This window comes from Thermobia domestica, chromosome 14 (assembly GCF_964235325.1).
Source record: "Thermobia domestica chromosome 14, izTheDome1.hap1.1, whole genome shotgun sequence".
In the NCBI taxonomy this organism is placed as follows: Eukaryota; Metazoa; Arthropoda; class Insecta; order Zygentoma; family Lepismatidae; genus Thermobia; species Thermobia domestica.
In genome coordinates, this window is record NC_137467.1 from 18409964 (window position 1) to 18431320 (window position 21357).

Genomic DNA, 21357 nt, shown 5'->3' on the forward strand with positions numbered 1-21357 from the left:
CGAAACCTTCCCTTTGCTTCGTGGAAAGAAGTAAATGTTCTCGGCTGTGTTGCCAATTTCTCATTCAGTCCTTTGGTCTTGACGAGTAAAGATCGCAGGCTACTTAGAATGGCTAACAAAGACAAGACGACAGCGAAGTCCGTGAAATAATTCATTGTGTCAATGTTACCGCATCAAACAGTTGAAAGATCTCGGCCGCAGTAACTTGTCCCACCTCTTTCGAGGGAAGTACGGCGGAAAACACATGTTGACAGCAGCGCCAGAAGGGGGCACAGTTGAAATAGAAAGGTTATAACATTCTCGAAAGAAATGCAATATTTTTTAAAAATTTACAATGGTGAAACTTTTTTTTTTGAGTAAATTTTACATAGCATATACAAACTTATAGGCAGATTTGAAATATATGATTCCCCCCTCCTGAATCGTTTAATGCATTTGCATCGTTCCCTCCCCTTTGCAGGCACTCCTCTCTATGCGTAATTGTAATTGAATTAAATACTCAAAGTGGTCACAGTTAGAATACAAACATGCCTTATTGTGCGGTTAAGGTCAGCTGGCTTTGCCCTCGCTGTTGCCGGTAATTCAATGTTGAATCTTCTGTCAGATATTCCAAGTATTATTATTTTTTTAGACTTCCAACTATGCCATGCAGAAGTACCAAGGATCTTATAAAATAGAGTATCTGCCCATATGTACGTACCTTCATGCTATTAAATGAATGAAGTCAAAAAAGCAATCGAGCATCGGCACGTCTGTTTGGTTACTCTCGTTTCTGCCATCGTCAGATTGGTTACTTTTGTTTCCGCCATGATTCTTGGCTCAAAACATTGCGATCCTATCGGCCGAGTGGGCAAAGTAGGGGTGGTGAAACTATGACGTATGGCTTCAAGATTTTGTTGTAAGGGCAGCTCCTCTATTTTATAAGATCCTTGATAAGTACCGAAAGGGGGCACGGTGGCTCAGTGGTAGAGCGTTCACCTCTGGTGCTTGGGGTCACGGGTTCAAACCCTGCTCCCGCCAAGTGAACATTGTGGTGGACAAACACCGTGCTCGTGGGTTTTCTCGGGAGTCTCTCGTTTCCTCCCACTTTCTTCATTCCACCATTTCACTCATCTCTTATTATCACCGTCTCCTTTAGCCTAACCGGCATAAACGTGGGACGTAAAACTTAAAGATAAGTACCGAAAGTCTTACAGAACATTAGCGTCAGCAGCACATAAACTTGGGGGGGGGGAGGACGGATTAAATGCGGAGCTAAGGTGAATAGAATTCCCAAGGAAAGCGGGGGGTTCGGTCTAATTTTTTTTTGGGAAAATCTGGTACTAGACACACACACACACACACACACACACACACACACACACACACTCACCCTCTCTCTCTCTCTCTCTCTCTCTCTCTCTCTCTCTCTCTTTCACACTTTACAGTTTGTTTGCTTATTTAAACAGTAAAAGTCAACCTTGTTTTACAGTTTAGTTAAACGATACCAAGTGTATGTCAAAAACAAAATAATGAAAAAGATCTGTGAAGTGAATACTCAGAAACAATAAAGTTTTGAAAAGAAGTTGTAGGCTACAAGTCTACAACTAATGTAAATGACATTCATAGTTGAAAACGATTTTTTTTTTTTTATTTTGACTAAACTAAACTCTCTTTGCTGCTCGCTATATCAACAAAAACAGTTCGTTACTTTACAGTTTACGCCACTTTACCTTCACAGGACCAAAAACTAACTGCTTTTTTTCCCCCCCATAATTGGAAACAAATTTTTGTGCTACTTTTTTCATATCCACTTTGTCTAATATTGTTTTGTGAACGTAGCAAACTGCTTCATGATTGTCTCTTTTTGAGTCATAGTTGTCCGAAGATACTTGAAATATTGGGGAAGGAACGAAAACCTTTTTACAAATATTGAGGGGGATACGTCCCCGGTGGGATTGACGCCCGTGTTACCGTACAGAACGACCGTTCGTCCGTTCGTCTGTCTATCGACAAACATAAAGAAATATCGAGAATCGGTTTTCAGAAACGATTTGATTTGCTTTTGAGCGTTGAAGAACTCCTGACCACATGTTATATCCAACTGTCAGACACCAACATTCCTTAATTGCACATTAGTTCCTGAAAACTACTGTCTTAGCACTGTAAAGCGAGCCACTGTGCAAATCCTATTCTAAGTAATGTTTAACTCAGGGGCGGATCCAGGACAGACTTCTGGGGGGAAGCGATGGGTTGTAATATTGGTACTTAGAGCTACTTTTAAGAGCGTCAAACTCGGGGGTGGGTTTTATTTATATATAAAATTAAAAAAAGTTCTCTTCTGGGGGGGGCGACCGCCCCCTGGATCCGCCCCTGGTTTAACTGTTTGGTATACAGCAGTTTTCTCGATAGGGAGAAGAAAATATGAATTTTTAAGATTAGTTATGAATTGAAAAATTCATAAGGAAAAGAAATGCTTAATTAATATTTTTTTTCTTTTTCCTCTTACATGCAGTTTTGTTTATTTGTTTATCGCTTACAACGTGACTAACAGGCCTGACATTGACTTTGAATAATTGTTTTGCTTTTTTTTCTTTCTATCTTGCATCTTGTTGGTGCGTTTACCTCATTCTCACCTTGGCGTTCTTTTGGTTATGTTAAACTTCTGCTGCGAACAAGTTAAAATAAAATTTAAAAAAAATGTTTAATTTTATTTAACTCTCTTATTTTTCAAGTCTATGCAAATCTGAAGTATCTTCTCTCTCTCTCTCTCTCTCTCTCTCTCTCTCTCTCTCTCTCTCTCTCTCTCTCTCTCCTGCATGCTTTTAATTGTTTCAACGAGGCCATGACAATGGCGTATGTTGGTTTGATGCTTTGGGCAACCACTAACCTTTATAGCACCTGTACATTATTATTATTATTATTATTATTATTATTATTATTATTATTATTATTATTATTATTATTATTATTAAAGAAGAAGAAGAAGAAGAATGACGGATGAGATTTAACTTTCTGGACCGATGAATTATTTCGTATGTACGCAAAACAAAGGAACAGAAAGTCTATTGATTAGCTGAATATATGGCAAACTACGAAGGTCAAACAAAGATCGAAAGAAAAGAAAGAAAAAAAAACACAATGAACACATAGTAGCTACGGTGATGCTACTAATTGCATAAAACACAAGGGAATATTGCGTTGTATTATCTACAATCATTAGCACGCTAATAGACCGTGAAATTAATCACGGAAAGCCACTGTTATTATCGCTCACTGATAGGTAGACGTATTTCTTCTGTTGTAAAGAAATCCATTAGTAATGCTATTGTTTTTTATGTTTTTATCAAGGTAACAATTAACTATGGTTGACAGTAAAATGGATCACTTATTAAATGTTTCAGTTTCGACCGGTAGATGTCAACAGCTGGATGACGTTTGCTGACATCTAACGGTGCGACGTGTAACTCCTACTACTTTTGTTTCAATCAGGGTCGTTATTTTAGACTTCGCTAGAGAGGGGGGAGGGCAATATCACCACCAGCATAAGACTTTCACGTTTTGTACTAGATTATTAGTAGACAATCAAAGTATATGTAGACTATTCTTCAAACGCTTGGGGGGAGGGCAATTGATCCCTCCTGTCCCCCATAAATGACGCCCCTGGTTCCAATGATAGAAAATGGAATATATATAACAACCGTTAAATTCACCGTTACCCGTGAAGATGTTAACGGATTGGCGTTAACGAAATTGTTTAACGTTTTACGTTTATGCCCGTTAGACTAGATAATTGAGGCAAATGAATGAATAATGATGATGATGATGATGATGATGGAAGATTTGGTGGAATGAGAATGTGGGAGGAAATTGGAGTACCCGAGGAAACTCACGGACACTATGTTGTCTAACACAAACTTACTGGTCCCGGGATTGAACTAGGGACCCCATATTCCACGCCCTGCTACTGAGCCACCACGCCCTCCCCTTAAAAAGAACACAAAAAAATGTTTTCGTTCAAGAGTTATGCTGTGCAGAAATGTACATATGCAGTGATCATATCAGACAATTTCTCCAGGAGGATGAAATTTCAATACGCAGGGCATTAAACAGTACTACGAAAAATACTACGGTACGGCATAAAAATAAATGACCAAAAACGCCATTAAAATAATGACAATTTTGGTCTTCTATTTCTGTTCGGTAGTTTCTTATTGAGAACGATTAAAGATTTGACCTGGGGAAAACTTCGTAGCTTGAGAGGAAGGGGGATTTCCCCTGTGCCACTCCAGTGGCGAATCTAGTCCGAGGTCGGGGGTGGGGGTGGGGCTAGGCACTCCAGTCTTTTGAGTGACAAAAAAATTCAAAGTATTATTTATAGGCTATATATTTTTTTAAAAGTATACTAAGCGTTAGCCTTTATTCTTTACTGGAAAATTGGGAGCCGCGGTGGCTCAGTGGTAGAGTATTTATTTCTGGTGCTTGGGGGTCCCTAATTTGATCCCAGCTCGCGCCAGGTGAACTTTGTGGTGGACAAGCACCGTGTGCGTGGGTTTCCTCGGGGTTCTCCAGTTTCCTCCCATTTTCTTCATTCCACCATTTCATCCACTTCTCATCACCGTCTCCTTTAGCCTAGTCGTGGGACGTAAAAGTTAATTTCATTTCATTTTTTATTAAAATTTTTTTGAAATATTACGTAGCCTATAGTTTCAGTTAAAGTTTTTCTGTTATGCAATGTGAAAAACAATACTTGAAGTCCACAACGTCTACGTTCAATCTAGCCATAATATGCATCGGGAGAGAGAGTTGGAAACTTCTGCAGGAACCACGAAAAATTGTAAACTCACGATAGCCTATACCTATTATATTGTGGGTTTGGCTGCCCCCCTCACTGTTTATCTTCTGGATCCGCCACTGTGCTACAACCGGAAATCATTTATTGTACTTACGTATGAACATACGAGTATTACAAGTTCCACTTGCGTGATCGTAAATAAACTGTCTGTCGCTCTACTGTTGTGAGTATCATTGCGAATGCGAACTGATGTATATATCCATTGAACACGGAAGTGTTACAAATGTGAATTATCTCAATCTTTTTATGGAGATCCAAAGAGCAATTTAAAGCTTGAAAATTAAATATCTTACGCTGTTGAGAAAAGAAGATATTATTACTATAACCAGAGGGGGCTGGGGGGATGGCCCCCTAAATGTTTCGTCGCCACTCCAAACCTCAATACAAAATGGTATTATTAATACAGAAAACACAATTTAGATATTTGTAAGAGAATTTTTAATGACTTGGCCCCCCTAACATATTCATGTCCCCCCAAAACCTCTATGGCTGGTTTCGGGCCTGATACTTTTCACTTGACCACAAAGAATTCATTTCCATTCTCTGTTTGTGATATGCTACAGTGGCGGAGTGGGTCACAAACATCATATGACCAGTAAGTAGTTAGACCCGTGACTCACCAAACCCTTGACCCGAACCGACCCGAAAACAACGAAAAATCTCATACAAAATAACGAAAGTAAAAAAGTCTGGTGAGTTTAGGGAAGACCATCAACGTGGAATCCGAATCACATGAGCTCCTGTAGAGAAGCGAACCCGGTCTCGTGCGCCGAATACAGGTATGTTAACCATATAGCCGCAAAGGAGCTTCGTTCTTGGGTCGGATCCAACCCGGTTCATACTATTTAAATATTAAAAGTATTCTAAATCGTAATGTTTTACTATTTTGATATCTAGCGGCAAGTATATCGAACTACAACACAAGAATATTACTTTATTACTTTTTACAATGTTAAATCTAATACAAAGTATTTTATGTATTTTTATGCAGTAATAATAATAATAATAATAATAATAATAATAATAATAATAATAATAATAATAATAATAATAATAATAACTATAACTATTACTATAATAATTCTGCCGTTATTGGCAGGTCACTTGCTGCAACCGAGATGCTTCCATGCTTCACGGTCCTCCGTTAACTTCTCCGTCTTCACGCACGATTTCTCTGTTTTGATATCGCCTATTAATTGTAGTTTCCTTTGCCCTCTCCATCTCTTTCCTGCCACAATATCCTCTAGCACGTCATTTCTTAGCCAGTATTCCAACCCATTTTTCTACCTCTTCTTAATAGTATCAAAAATTGTTCTTCTTTCCAAAGCAATTCTGCCATCCGCTCCTCCCAGCTAATTCTTTTCCACACTCACATTTCGAAAGCTTTCAGTAGTTTTTCATTATGCACTAATGAGATAATAATATTTATTTGACGTAACACGATTATACTCTGAGCCTATAAGAAAGATGCTGCCTATTTAATGGGAATGAAGAAATTGAGAGGAAGCTTGAAAATGCCGAGAAAATTCATGTACAGGGTATTAGTCCACCACACAGTCCACCAGGCGGGATATGGGATCGAACCAGGAATCGCACTGACCAAAAGTGAGCGCTCTATCATTGATCCACCGCGCCCCCATAATGTATTGTTAAAACTGGAGTTAGAGCCTAGAAACCCCTCTTTATGTACGCCACTGGCTACTAGACAATCTACGGAAACCCAAACCACGTTGTGCTCTTTTACGGATAGCGGTATCGAGTTTGTCTATACGCACTGTAATAATAATAATAATAATAATAATAATAATAATAATAATAATAATAATAATAATAATAATAATAATAATGGATAACCGCTGTCGCTCAACCGTTGCAGTTTGAGAAAAATTAAAATATACTCACTTTATCTATAAAGGAAAGTTGGTATTATACTTTGTCATAAAGGTTAAAAAAAATGACAGGTAAGTATTATTATCCTCGCCCAAGAAAGGGACGTTGAACTAAAGACTAGAAGTGTTAATTTTTTGTGTTCACTGAAGTGTTTATTACAAGGGCAACAGTCTTCAGCAGATACAGACGAACATGGTCAATGATCACGTTAATTTTACTTAACCAAGTTCACAAGAGGTTAAAAATTTGGACTTAATATTTATTAGTGTTCAAAACAGTAAAACAAGAATAGTGGGGAGTTTTGTTAGCGCACATATATATTAGTAGACTGAGCGGGATGATTTCAAAATAAATGAACAGCGGAACTTTCTATAATGAAAACAACCAGTAGGTGGCAGTAAAGTATAAAATTTGTCATTATGGCCGATGCTGATGGTACAGAATAGCGAGAAGGTTCATTGCTAGCAAATAGTGGGTTTATTTGAATTGGTGTGAAAGTAAGGAGACAACAGCCGTATTACTATAATTTAATGTGTCATTATTTTTAGCATCGCTACAATCAAGTGGATATGGTGTAATGTGTTAGATTTAGTGGAATGGTTTTTGACGAGTGAACTTTGTTTATTTTTGTTTTATATTTGTAAATATTTGGTATATACGAAATAATTCTAACAGCTAGTTAGTATATTGTATGAGAACGAAGCCAGATATTGGTATTAATATTCTCAATTGGCAAAGTCATATAATATTTGACGAAGAGGTATAATGTGTGTAGGCCTATTTTGAACCCTGTTTTCCAAAGTTGTCACGGTTTATTTATTTTGCTTTCATTTTATTGCTCATTACATCTGAGCAGTAAGCCTTTTATTGATAAATGTAGAACTATTAACGAATACAAATGTTACTGCGTAAATATTTTTGCGAGTTGTCAAATATTATTTTTTAAAAATACAAAATTCAAAAATTAAAAACCTCTTAACTTTGCTGTCTAAGAAATTGTTTACTAGTCAGTATAGGAAAGTAGATTGCAAGAGTTTCTTGTGTGACGTGGTTCTTGAAGCACGACTATCACAAATGCTACTTTATTTAATAGGGTACATATTCAATTAAAGTAGTACTTGCCCCAAAAATACCCAGACTTACCAACTGTGTAGTTTACTGAAATGATCCATGCCGAGGAAGGAAGTAACTGCTTTCCGAAACGTTCATAGTTGATAATTCTGGGTGCTTTTGGGGTAAGTACTTTTTTTTAAAATGATATCATGAAATGCTTAATGGGACAATTCATAGATTTTCAAGTATTGCACCAGTAAGCTATCAGCTTAGGTATATGTTTTGCTGTTGTTTATCAGTTCAACCAAGTTTCAAAGAGGATCGTGTAATTTGCATAATAAAAAGCGCATTTGTGTTATATCCCCGAACCATACGAAAGCGAAGAAAAAGTATCAAAATGGACTATGTTTGGTTAGATTATGTTACCTTACATTGGGTTAGATTGAATCGGCTCTCGGTTACCTTCAAAACAGAGGCGTGTAAAATTTTACAATTTGGAAAAGAGAATTACTATTTGCGTATAAATGCGGCATCCTAATGTATGGCATAAAAAAACTACTGTGAAAAACACGAACTAACCTGTGCTAGGTGGCCACTAGAAGCACGAATGCCATCTAACCGGGTCATGCAAAGCGAAGCTGGTGGGCCTGTGCGATAGCACTGTGGTGCATCCGAAGAGAGTAGGCACGTCAGCCACAGTGGGCACGCGCGTAAACGAGGGCAGTGAAAACAGTTGGGGGTTTGGTAATAACACGAGTTGCAATAGAACTTGTCTGTGTTTCATGCTAGTAACGTTCCTTATAAAATACTGCTTCCGTACACTGTGGAGAAATACAAGTTACACGCTCGTTTACATATTTCTATAAGGCTCAAACACGACGTGTCATAACCTTGACATATACCTGCCATTTCCTCATTGCCGTATCATAACAAGGGTACTTCTCGCCAAATAGTCCCTTCCGCCTCTACATACAGTGTGCACTTACAACATCAAAAACAACTTGTAAGAACTTCTCTTATTCTTCTCATCTGACTCACTCACTCTTCGTTACTGACCAAAATTAATTCTACAATTCACCCGGCAAATTTTCTTAAATTGGTACGGCTATACAACACTTAGGCTACCAAGTATTGAACTAAAATTACCGGTACAAAACCTTGTTAAGTCAAAGCTAAAACCATGAAAACAAGAGCACTGCTTATTATTGAGAAACACAAAAGTTACATAGACGTTGTGGAAGAATCTTTACCTTTTATTGGGAGGAGACCCATAGACAAAGTACAACCTTCAATTGCATGTGAAACCATTACAAAGAAACTAGGGTTAACTGAATGAGTGCATATCAAGACGACTGTGTGACATACTAATTACCACCGGCAGAACTTTCTGCTCAATGTAGGTACCTGTATTTTATGTTTACAAGTACTCAAGTTATAAAATTTGAGACAATTACAAGAGTTCTAACCTACGGTATGTAATTTTATGCGATATTAAGTGTTTTTCGCAGTATCTTCGTTATATATTCTCCATTGCTGGCGCGCCTGCACCCCTGCAATGCCACGCGGGCCTCTCTGACGCGCTTCTGCCCTGACTCAGTTAAATAGCATTCTTTCTTTTACAGATCACCTGGCACAAGTCGGTTTGTGTTTTCTGCACAGTTGTTTTTATGGTATACTTTCGGACGTATATTTATACCCATAAGGGGAAGTTCTTGTAAACTGAATTTGCATTTATGAATGAAACTCCTACCCTAAGAAACAAGTTCTGAGGCACTATGAGTGAATTTCGTGATGAAATAAAGTTAAGAAAAAGGAAGAAAAAATGTTTTTTTTTTTTTTAATTTAACGAACTATTCTTAATCTGCACCCTCCCCAGCTATAATATGTAATGTGTTTCAACCAATATATGATTTATGAAGTAAATGCCGGATGTTTGGTAAGCAAACTATGTAGTACGTGATAGTTGTTAAAATTTAACTTGTGTATGGACTTAAACTTCGTAATTTGTTGTCAGTTATAATTGTATTCTGTTGTGTTTTTGTGTAAAAGACTGCTCGATGATAATAGTAAATGTTTTGGTGCATGTAAAAGTCCTAGTTGTAAGTTTTTGTTTTTTTTTTTTTTGACATAATTAGTAAACAAAGGGCGATAGGGCACTAACCTCTGATCGGAAGGGTTTTCATTCTCAGCGCATATCAGTTTGTGGTGGACATTTTTTTCACTGTGCTCCCATTTTTTATCATTCCTCAAGTTCTTTCTATAATCATTCATTTGTCGTTCGTCTCATAGTCCATAGGAAATACGAGGGTGATTCGGAAAGTAATGGTATCTTCCAAGGTGATACCTTTATTTGTGTTTGACAGATATCACCGATACAGGTATCAGTGGAAAGCTTGCAATGTCATCTACAAATGGTGCTATCACTTTTCAACATAGTCCCCATTACGGCCAACACACTTGCCCCAACGCGAAACAAGTTTCTCATGTCGTCAGCGAAGAATTGTGGTGGTTGCTGGCGACACCATTGCTGAATTGCTACTTCTACCTCCGTGTCACAACTTTGTAGCGTTGTCTCTTAAGATGATCCTTAAGTTTGGGGAAGAACCAAAAGTCACAGGGCGCAAGGTCCGGACTATAGGCAGGATGAGGTAGAATCTGAATAACACTTTGCCAGCAGATGGGACAACTTCGAAATTTTGGCGGAGGAGAGGACGTATGGCGGTACTTCGTCGACTGACGCTTCGTTTCCGGGTCGTAATGGCGTATTCACGACTCGTCCCCGGCGATGAATTTTCCTGGGCGTACAACCTCCCGCAATCAGAAATTCAATGACAGCCCGCTATTTCAACCGAACGTCACCACTGAACGCCATGGATTCCTCCATTACTTTGGAACGAGAAGAGATAGAAGGTGAAACAAGTGACATTCTATAGCTTAAACATCAGTGCATTAATGATAAAACAGTTCAGAATGTTTGCGGTACTATTGGCCAAGTAGTGAACTTGGAGGCATCACTTTCTGAATCATCCACATATCTGTGGAACGTTAAAATAATTTATTTAATTAGTAATTAATCAATGAACCTACTATGTTTCAATCTTAACTAACAATTATCCTGGTTAAATAGGTATCCTGTTATACTAGCGAGTATATTGACTGAAAATACCTATTCTCTTCCGAAGGTATTTATTTCCATTCTATAAGAGCCCTCTTGTAATTCTTTTTTGACATAAATCTCATGTAACTATAACAACTTCATTGTTCTATAAAATCGTTGATACTACTTAACATATGAATAATTTATGTATTCAACACCTTGTCCGATAGCTCAACTAATTCACAGTTTCCTTCATTCACTCAACAATTTGAAAAATAAAGTAGATACCCCCTTTCCCCCAGGTTTTTTCAGTTCTAATCATCACGAGCAAGGGATGAACATATCCTTGAATATGATTACTTCATATTTATGTCAAAGTACAAAGCGATTTTACTAATGGATGAGTGAAGAAATTTCGTCACTTCCGCTGCAAATATCAAACAAGGTTCCAAAAGTCACTTTTTTTCAATTCCAAACAATCTCTGCTAGGTAAGAAAAATACGAAGGCGGATGTGTTTTTCACTTTAATTTCAGGTAAATACGTTTCGTTATCTTCGATCCATTTGGTCTTTTAAAATCCCTTCTTTCTGAAATTTAAGCAAAAATTGCAATTATATCTTTCTTATAATATTTATTATAAACACAGGAAGTAACCATTGTAGCTTCCATATGGGGCCACGGTGGCTCAGTGGTAGAGCGTTCACCTCTGGAGCATGGGGTCCTTGGTTGATCGCAACTTGCGCCAAGTGAAGTTTGTAGTCCTTTAGTCTAGCTGCCATAATCGTGGGACGTAAAACTTATAGATCATAGATTGCATCTTTCCATATGTAGTTAAAGTTTTTGCCACTCAAAGAAAACAAATGACGCTAACCCATCCATTAATTGGGGTACGCGGTGGCTCAATAATAGAACACTCACCTCTGCGTGCGTGTAATCCCTGGTTCGATCCCATCTCCTGTCAAGTCGTATTTAGTGGATATATACCGTATGCGTAGATTTCTTAGGGTTCTCCACTTTCGTCATTCCACCATATCATCACTGTCTTCCTTAGCTTCTCTAATTGTGGGACGTTAAACTAAACTTAGAAAAACTAACGTGTCTAATGCGATCTACAGTATGTCTAAGTAAAGAATTAGAAAATTAATACAATCACGCAAGCGTGAAGTTCATGGCTCATGGAAGGGATTCTTGGTCCAGTTCGGGGGGGCGGTGGTTCAGTGGTAGAGCGTTCACCTCCGGTGCGTGGGGTCCCTGGTTCGATCCCAGCTCGCGCCGTGTGGACTTTGTGGTGGACAAACACCGTGCTCGTGGGTTTTCTCGGGGTTCTCCCGTTTCCTTCCACTTCCTTCATTCTACCATTTCATTCATTTCTTATCATCACCGTCTCCTTTAGCCTAACCGGCATATACGTGGGATGTAAAACTTAAAGTTCATTTTTCATGTCTTGGTCCATTTCCACGTTTTCATTGTTACATAAATATGACTAAAGTAATTTTCCACATATAAAAGTGCAAATGAAATGCCATTTTTTCGATGTCAATACAGTTACGATTTTATTTAGTTAATTTGTTTATTTTCCTTTTTTTTCAAATAGATGTCCAATCAAACAATCAATGCACCTTCTGCCGCTCCATCAACGCCAGACTATGAGCGCCAATTTCAGGAGGACTTAGAAAGAGCAACGGCTCTTAGTCTTGAAAGTCTGGCTTTGGAGGAATTTCGGAACCAAAAGCAACAGCTCGAACAAATTGAATCTCGAAAATCAGCAGGTAAAGAGATGATACGTTTTCTTTTCTTTTCCAAAATAATTAATAACAATGCAGGAACTGCTTAGTAAATTGTGTTGATCACAATAATGTTTCCAAAAGCATCTTTATTTTTAATTATTTTGGCTTCTTCAGAATCAAAATAATAATATTTAAATTAGATGATAGGTTTCTTTGCAGAAAACTGTTACGCAAATCACGTATTTTTTAATGACTTCTGTTTTCTTAAATTTATCGCAGGTAATGCTTTATGAGTAGTGATTGTTTCAAACATACTTAGAAATGAGAAGATATGTAACAACTTATGTATAAAGAATGTTGTTTAGTTTGTATCGAACCGAATTAAGAACGCGAGCGATCCCGGGTTCGATTCCCGGTGGGGCCACTCGGTCGAAAAAGTGTAAAACGCTTTTTCAGGCCAGCCACCCTGAGTGAGGTTTTCCTCATTCACACCAGGCAAATGCCGGGGTGGTACCTAACTTATAGGTCCCAGGCCGCTTTCTTCCTTCCCTTTCCCCGGATGGTGTGCTCGCCGAGGGACGTTATCCCTCAAAACGTGACGAACTAAATGGCATTAGATGCCGAAAGCCCAGAAATCTAAGTAGTAATCCAAATTAAGAATGCTATTGACATCTGGGGAACAACGCGCTTGCCGTTGTGAGCAGTAATTTGTCTGAAGTTGTAGATGGGTGAGTGTGTCAAATGTGGCTAAATCGGAACTGGGAAGAATGTGTCATGGCCCTTTTTTTATACATATTTTTCCTAAGTACCAGTAGTGAAACAGTGTCGGGAGAATGGATTCAGACTCAGGATGACTACTTGGGGAGAGCTATTGTAACCTATTACACAGACGAGACTCCATGACGAAACAGTCGCTCGCGAAAAGCACAGAAGAGCTCCAAGAACAGTGAACACCCTCAGTGCTCCAGGGAATCCACATTTTGGCGTACTTACCCACCTATATGCGATGTGGCAGCTATTCAGTTGAGCACTTTCAACGGTGAGGTTTGTAATTCGTAAGCGGCTGCTGCTGAGATGCGTCGGAAAGGCCCTCGTACACCACCTGCTCGTGCACATGATCATTAAGTGGTTATTGAACGGGAAATGAACTGCAGGAAACTGAATGTTGGTGGGTTCCAAGTGGTAGACAGTCATCACAGTGGGTGAAGCACACACTCATTGCTTGTGGTCACATCCGGCCGCTGAAATGCCGTGACAGAGATGCCAAGAACCGCTGCAACTTTGTTCGTTACTTCCGGGAAAGTTTCCCGTGTGGTTTTATGGTTGTAGGGTTCAGTTTTTATTATTCTCGGTTGATAAAAGCGTGAAAGTGAGTGTAAGATACTTTTAAATCCATTATGCGATACTTGTCTTTCGAATCGACATCCGACAGTTGTACGGTGCAGACGCCAATAAGGTGGGGATCCATTTCGCCACTGCTTCAAGTCATACGTTCAGAATTTCTGTGCCATTTTACCAGGAAATGGAACTGGAATTCATCTAATTCTGTTTCAAAACATTATTGTGGTAACCACTGATGGATTTCTGTAAGTTTAGCCTCTTGAAAATATATCTCCAGCGTCGGCATCCATGCACCCTCACTTGCTTTTGGAAAGCTTGCAGGGAAGACTATGACAGAATTTTGTTGTTAGTGCTTCGCTGGAGGTTTTGCAATGGAAATTTCGATGTCGGATGATAGTATACAGTGCTGGGAATCCCATAGAACACCATTGGTGGTGATGGGGTTTTATCATAAGGTATCCTTCAACATTCGATATAAATCAGACAATCTTATGTGCTACGGGTATGAGTATACGGCCTTTAAACTAGTGAGTTTTTCTGTTTGTCATTAATTAACATAACACATCTTATGGCTCGGATGGGGAACCAAAATTCTGCACATTGAAATATTTCATATGTGTAATAAGCAGTAAAGCTGTGTCATTATGCTAAGTTTGAAGAAGATCGAATGAGTGATGTGAGATATACAGGGTCCGGGCCCTAGGCCAACTTGTTTTGAATAAAAACACACATACACAAAAAAAAAGAAAGAAAAAAAAAAAGTCGCTGGTTTCCAATCTAAAATGGTGGAATTTTTCCAATTACAGGAATCGTTTGGGCTCCAACTGTAAGGAACCTCATATTAAATTAAATTGAATTAAATAAAAAATGCTAGTTCAACCCAACAGGCTGTTCCGTTGGGTTCTCACCGTGCCAATAGTACAACATTGTTGCGAAATGAGCTGCAGGTGTTTTAGGTTCCCTCACACAACAATGCGTACGCTCCTCGTGTGAACATTCTCCTGAACGGAAACATTGTTTTTCCATTAACATAAGGTGCGTTTCCGGTATGGAGCCCCAAACGACTGTTGCAATTAGAAGAAATCCACCTTTTTAGATTGAAAACCACCTACTTGAACAACTTTTTATTTTTTTCGTATCTTTGAACGAAGTGTGCCTATGGGCCCCTTCTTTTGATACATTCATTATAGAGGCTGTTTCAAAATAAATATCGGGGTTTTAAGACTTTGTAGTATTTATTACAATTATAAATAGTACATCAAATGAAATAGCAACTCAGTTTTCTACGCACGCATGCGCATGCTGTGTTTCTTCTGTCGCTATTAGAAAGAGTTAGTAGCAAAGATGGCGACTAGAAAGGTTTTTGTGTCTTACATTTTGCAAAGACTGAATCTGTAGTTACAGTGCAACCATCTGTGTGCCGGAGGATTTTAAGGAGACGCTTACAACTACGTCCTTATCGTTTGCAGCTGCTACAAGCTCTAAAGCCTACAGACTACGATTCACGTGCCAATTTTGCAAATGAAATGTTGTTGCATTATGATAAAGATTTTCTGGATCGTATCGTCTTCAGTGATGAATCGACTTTTTCCCTAAGTGGTGATATGAACACTCATAATGTTCGCATTTGTGGGTTAGCAAACCCCCACGAAATGATACAGTTGCAACGAGAAATTGAATGTGTGTTTCGTGCCATATCCCGGCGGAAAATTCGTGGGCCTTTCTCGCCTAACGACTCGATGTGTGCCGTGGGACGAATGGTGCTCACATTAAACACTTGCAGCAAAAACTGTTTGAGCTGTTCTTTCATTTTATATGTTATTTATAATTGTAGCTTAAATGTAATAAATACTCAAAGCCTTAAAACCCCGATATTCATTTTTAAACACCCTATATACGTAGCACGTAAAGTTTTTTTCAAAATCAAACTGAGAACAAAAATGAGTTGGTGAACAGTTTTGTTTTCCATTTCTTTACAGAACTGTACATTGAGCTGCTACGAAAGAAGAAACCTATACAACTGACTTCTTATTCTGAAATATTGTCTATTTTATGTACTCTCCTCTAAAGTAATGTCTGTATTGCATTTTATTTTATTTTTATGTAGTTACTAATTAGATAAAAATAGCACGCATTTAATGCTGTTCCTAGATGCTGAAAAACTTTCTAATATTTCGTATACTTACGCGCATATCCTTCATTGAGGATCATAGAGGTAGGGTCAGGAAGGGTAATTATGAGACAGATTTCACAACTTTTCTCCCAGGTTAACCCTTTCAGCAGATTTCCTCACAATTGTGAATGCTACTTTCAGTTGTCAAAAATGCCAATCAAAAAATTTTACTACACAAATTAGGTACAAGCACGTTTGTGAGTGTCTGAATGACAAGTTGTAAAGTACTGAATTGCCATCTGCTCAGTATATTGGAAATCATAACGTTTATAAGTAGTGTGTTCTGCACTCGCAATTGTGAGGGTATCTGCTGAAAGGGTTAACTCAGTTTACATTAGTTTTGAAAGCAGTTAACCTAGGCAGCAGTTTATGGCGCCAATAGAGTAACGATTTGCTGCCAGGAAATTTCCTCTCATCTCATATGTTCGTGAGTAAATGTCAAATTTGTGCTGAGTTACAAGAAAATAACTAAGAAAGAAAATGGAAATAATTAGTGATGTTATTCTAACGTTTTTATAAATCGATTATAATAGGCTGTATTAGATGGAATCATAACAAATTTAGAGCGAGTTCTAGGCTTTCACTAAAAAAAACAACTTAGGCTACTTCTATTTCTTTATGTTTTAGTACATAGATATGCAACCTAGGCTAGACTATTTTCAACAAAATAATGTAGATCTACAACTTAGAAAGTTACTAAGGAACGAGATTATAGGACTACCTATGCTACAGAGTACAGCTGTTTTGAAACTTAACATACTAGGATAGAGAGACAGATTCCAGCACGCATCTCATAATTACTCTCCATATAAACGAAATGAAAAAAAAAAAAAAAACTTTGAAACAAAGGGAAGCTTAAGGGACAAATTCAACTTAACCTATAACTGCTGACCTACCAGGCTTCCACCAACACCCATTGGTTTCACAATAGTGATATTACTGCACGAGTAGATGTAAAAGTTAATGATAGGATTTCAAATTTCAAAAGTTTTTTTTTTTTTTTCTTTCTTAAAAAATGGGTACATCCAAACTTTTGTAAAGTGAAACTTAAAAATGTAGACAGAACATTTTGAAGGACATTACTAAATGCCTGTGCTCTTAATTTGTATTTGTCTTACAGTGGTTGAAGACCAGTGAGGGCTGTCTCATAATTACCTTCCAATAGGCAGTGTCTCATAATTACTCTTACTGATCCTATATGCAAAGGAAAAAGTTCTTCACATGTTTGTAATTCACTGGTTTGTGTACATTTTAAATTTTACAAGCATGTGAAGAACTTTTTGCGTAATATGTAAGCCTCTATAATATTCAATAAAGAATAACTTATACTAAAATACAAATTCCTGAGCAAAGCGACGTTTATTATAAAATGTGTAACAGTTTCGCCAACTAACTGAACATATTGGCTTCATCAGACACCGATGTCTGATGTGTCTTGATAGTGTCTGACGAAGCCAATATGTTCACTTAGTTGGCGAAACTGTCACATTTATTATTTTATACGTCGCTTTGCTCAGGAATTTGTATTTTAGTGTAAGTTATTCAATATAGGAAAGCTAGTATGAATCAGTTAGTTATCAATAAAGGGTACTCGTGTATGTATTCGAAATATTGGAAAGTTTTAGAGCTCCTCTTGAAATATCGTTAAATGAGTACTATTTTTATCTTGTTAAGATGTATTCCATACTCTATCAGTCTATATAGTTATGTATTATTATTATTATTTCAGAGCGAGTAACTCCAGACCGCAAAATGTTTGGACAGACTGAACGACAGGAGAAGTTGGAATTGAAACCAAGACCTCGGCCAGGATCGTTCAAGACAGGGGGTCCTCGAATCAGTCGTGATTCCATTACATTAGCCCCGCCACCTCCAGCTCCGTCGAGGAAGACCAGTGCAACTCCCGTGGTGCCTAACTCAGTGACTTCCGAGCAGTCCAGTACCAATGATTTGATATCATTTAATAGCCCCTCTCCAACAGAGAAGTGTAAAACCAAATCGCGTTTTAACGAATTTTGTGCGTCTATCCTGGGAACAGACGATAGTTCTAACTCATATTCAGTGTCTATGGATAGTGCTAGTAGTACTTTAACTTTTCATAGTTCAGTGATTCAGGAAACGACGAATTCAGTGACAAATAAATTTCAGACATTGCCGACATCGTCACCAGTTGTACCGTACGGTTCATGGTTTCCTAACACTCCCCACTCGTCTACAATTCCATTAGGAGCTTTCTCGAAACCTGCTCATCCTAGATTAGATTTAGGAATTGCTAGGAGTTTAAGTGTTACATCTCAACAGGGTGTTTCTCCGATCACGACGCCACCTGTTGGCGTTGGGATGGTGTACAATACAGTTATTCCAACGTTACATGAACCCCAAGTGCCCAGATCTTCCAGTTTGACACTTACAAGTATATTTGATGCTCATAAGAACCTGTCAGCTCCGAATCTGAGACATATTGAACAGTCGGAATCGTCCAATAGAGCAAATAGTGTTGGGAATTTGGATTCTGTGACGTTAGATGTGTTGAAAGTGGTGGAAAAACGAAATAATAACAACTTGATTGATTTAACTCCTTTTGATCATGTGGAGGGTGAGCAGCCGGTAGAGAGGACATCAGTTCGTGCTAGTGTATTAGAGGCTTTTGATCCGCTTTTGAAAATTGATGATGATTATGATGATAGGGAAACGCATGTAAAAGTTATCGACGACTCGCCCATTAATGAAGTGCCGCACAAATCAAGTGATGCTACTGCAGATGAAAGTACGATGCAAGACGAAAATCAGTCAGAATGTTCCAGTTTCTACGAGGCGTACAATCCATTCGATTACATGTATTCATTGTCGCAAGCAGGCTCTCAGGAATCTGATCCAGTGTACGCTGCTGTAGTGAAAGAATGTTCTCCGACAAAATCACCGTCGGATGTACCGGATGGGACTGCGGCAGAACCACCACCGTTGCCTCCACGACCTTCTTCTGTATGGAGTACACTAGAAAGGAGGAAGTCTTCGATGGATAGAAGGGTAAGAGTAATATAAGTGTTGATCGAGAAAATCTTACGTTTTTAAAATGCTCAGAAATACTGTTGTAATAATTAACACTAAGTTGAAGGCATTACACTAGGGTGACCAGACGTACTGATTTTCGCAGTACAGCACTGTTTTTCAAAGAGCTGTTCTGTGTGTTGCGAAGACGCCTAGAAAATCGAGAAATGTTCTTGTTTTTTAAACTGTTTTGCAAAACGTCCTGAGTTAATCTATTTGCAACATTTTAATGATTCATTCACAACATTTTGAATCACAGGCACTCTTTTCTTAAATGATGGACCGCTGTTTTTTTTTTTTTTTTTTTTTTTTTTACAATCCTTAGAAGATTAGGAAGGAGAACAATCAACAAACCATTGTTTTGCAATACTGTTTTTACTGAGAAGGACTTGTTAGATGTCGGTAAAGCAGGAAAAGTTTCTTCTTCAAGTTACAATAGTGATGCTAACCAAGTTAAGTAGAAGTTCTCTCGTGTTCTCTCGTGCTAGTCTAAATTTTCCCTCGTTCCTTAAAATAATCCCACACGCCGAAAATTGATTTAAAAAAAAGTCCTTAGCCCTAGACGAAGTTTCATTGTACCTTCATAAAAATAAACCATTTTGTCATTCATCAAAGCATTTGGAGTTGTGTTGAATTCCTTCAATACTTTTATTCAGTACTTTTCTTTTTAACAAAAATGAATGATTGACTTAGGTGAATGTTAAATGAAATAAGGATATGTGTATTTTCGACGTATTAAACTGTGTCCTACTTTCCACTTGTCAGAATCTGGTCATCATACATTACACAGAGTAATACAAAAGTAATTGAATCATGTCTTCGTTATAGTCTCTAATAATGCAAAACAATAACACAAGCTTAGTTTACTATATATATATAAGTAAATACGAGGGGCGGTCAAAATGTTCCCGAAATTTCGTTGTAACTATTTATTACCAAAATATAGATACATATTCACTTAATCGTCTTCAAAATAGGCTCCTTGAGAACACATTCACTTAATCGCCTTCAAAATAGGCTCCTTGAGAACACATTCACTTAATTGCCTTCAAAATAGGCTCCTTGAGAACACATTCACTTAATCGCCTTCAAAATAGGCTCCTTGAGAACACATTCACTTAATCGCCTTCAAAATAGGCTCCTTGAGAACACATACACTTGTTTCACCGCTCCTGCTATTGCTGGGAACAGCGTTGAAAGTCTTGTTTTGGTATGTTCCGAAGTTCAGTCGTCGCGTTCGTTTGGTTGTCTTCTACGGTGGCAAAACGTCTCGCAAAAACGAACACTAACCCCCCCCCCCTCCGCCCTATACCAGCCTCCCTATTCACCGGATTTCGCACCAGCACATTTCTGGCTTTTCCTCGAGATTAAAAAAGTGGCATCAAAGGTAACCGTTTTGCCATGGTAGAAGACATCCAAACCAACGCGACGACTGAACTTCGGAACATACTAAAACAGGACTTTGTGTTGTTTCCAGAAATGGCAGGAGCGGTGAAACAAGTGTCTGTGTTCTCAAGGAGCCTATTTTAAAGGCGATTAAGTGAATGTGTTCTCAAGGAGCCTATTTTGAAGGCGATTAAGTGAATGTGTTCTCAAGGAGCCTATTTTGAAGGCGATTAAGTGAATGTGTTCTCAAGGAGTCTATTTTGAAGGCGATTAAGTGAATGTGTTTTCAAGGAGCCTATTTTGAAGGCGATTAACTGAACGTGTTCTCAAGGAGTCTATTTTGAAGGCGATTAAGTGAATGTGTTCTCAAGGAGCCTATTTTAAAGGCGATTAAGTGAATGTGTAGCTATATTGAGGTAATAAATAGTTACAACGTAATTTTGGGAACATTTTGACTGCCCCTCGTATATTTTCTTGAATATTTCGACTAAAAAATCATTATTTCAATATTCAATATTTCCAATCATTATGCTTATTTTTATTGCGTATTATCATTAGAATTATGATTTTTAGATGGTTTGCGGTTTACAACCGAAAATATCCGAGGTGTCAAATGGTACTTCCAGTTGGGAACTGAGATAATTTTTGAACACATTTTTTTTCTTTTCCTTTTTGAACCCTTTATTTCTTTAATCTTTAAGAATTTCTTGTGTATCTTTTGTAAATGTTTTGGATAATTTGGCGTCCGGTCATATAATGCATCCCTCTTAGGGGCAATTCTGGGCGCTATTTTTTTTAAAAAATTCAG

At 38.0% G+C, this 21357-nt stretch overlaps 1 protein-coding gene across 3 annotated transcripts in view; it reads left to right on the forward strand.

Annotated features, from left to right (window-relative positions):
• Positions 1-21357, forward strand: part of Pi3K68D (phosphatidylinositol-4-phosphate 3-kinase catalytic subunit Pi3K68D) — a 408362-nt gene that overhangs the window by 8552 nt on the left and 378453 nt on the right. Inside the window, exons 1-3 of one of the 3 annotated variants that reach the window (XM_081737760.1) lie at positions 7105-7221; positions 12469-12643; positions 17845-19142. In XM_081737760.1, the coding sequence (XP_081593886.1) occupies positions 12469-12643; positions 17845-19142 (1473 nt within the window). In that variant the 5' untranslated portion in view covers positions 7105-7221. Of the gene's footprint in view, positions 1-7104; positions 7222-7937; positions 7960-12468; positions 12644-17844; positions 19143-21357 lie in introns of those variants that run through there. The other 2 variants (XM_081737761.1, XM_081737759.1) reach the window with 2 other exon arrangements.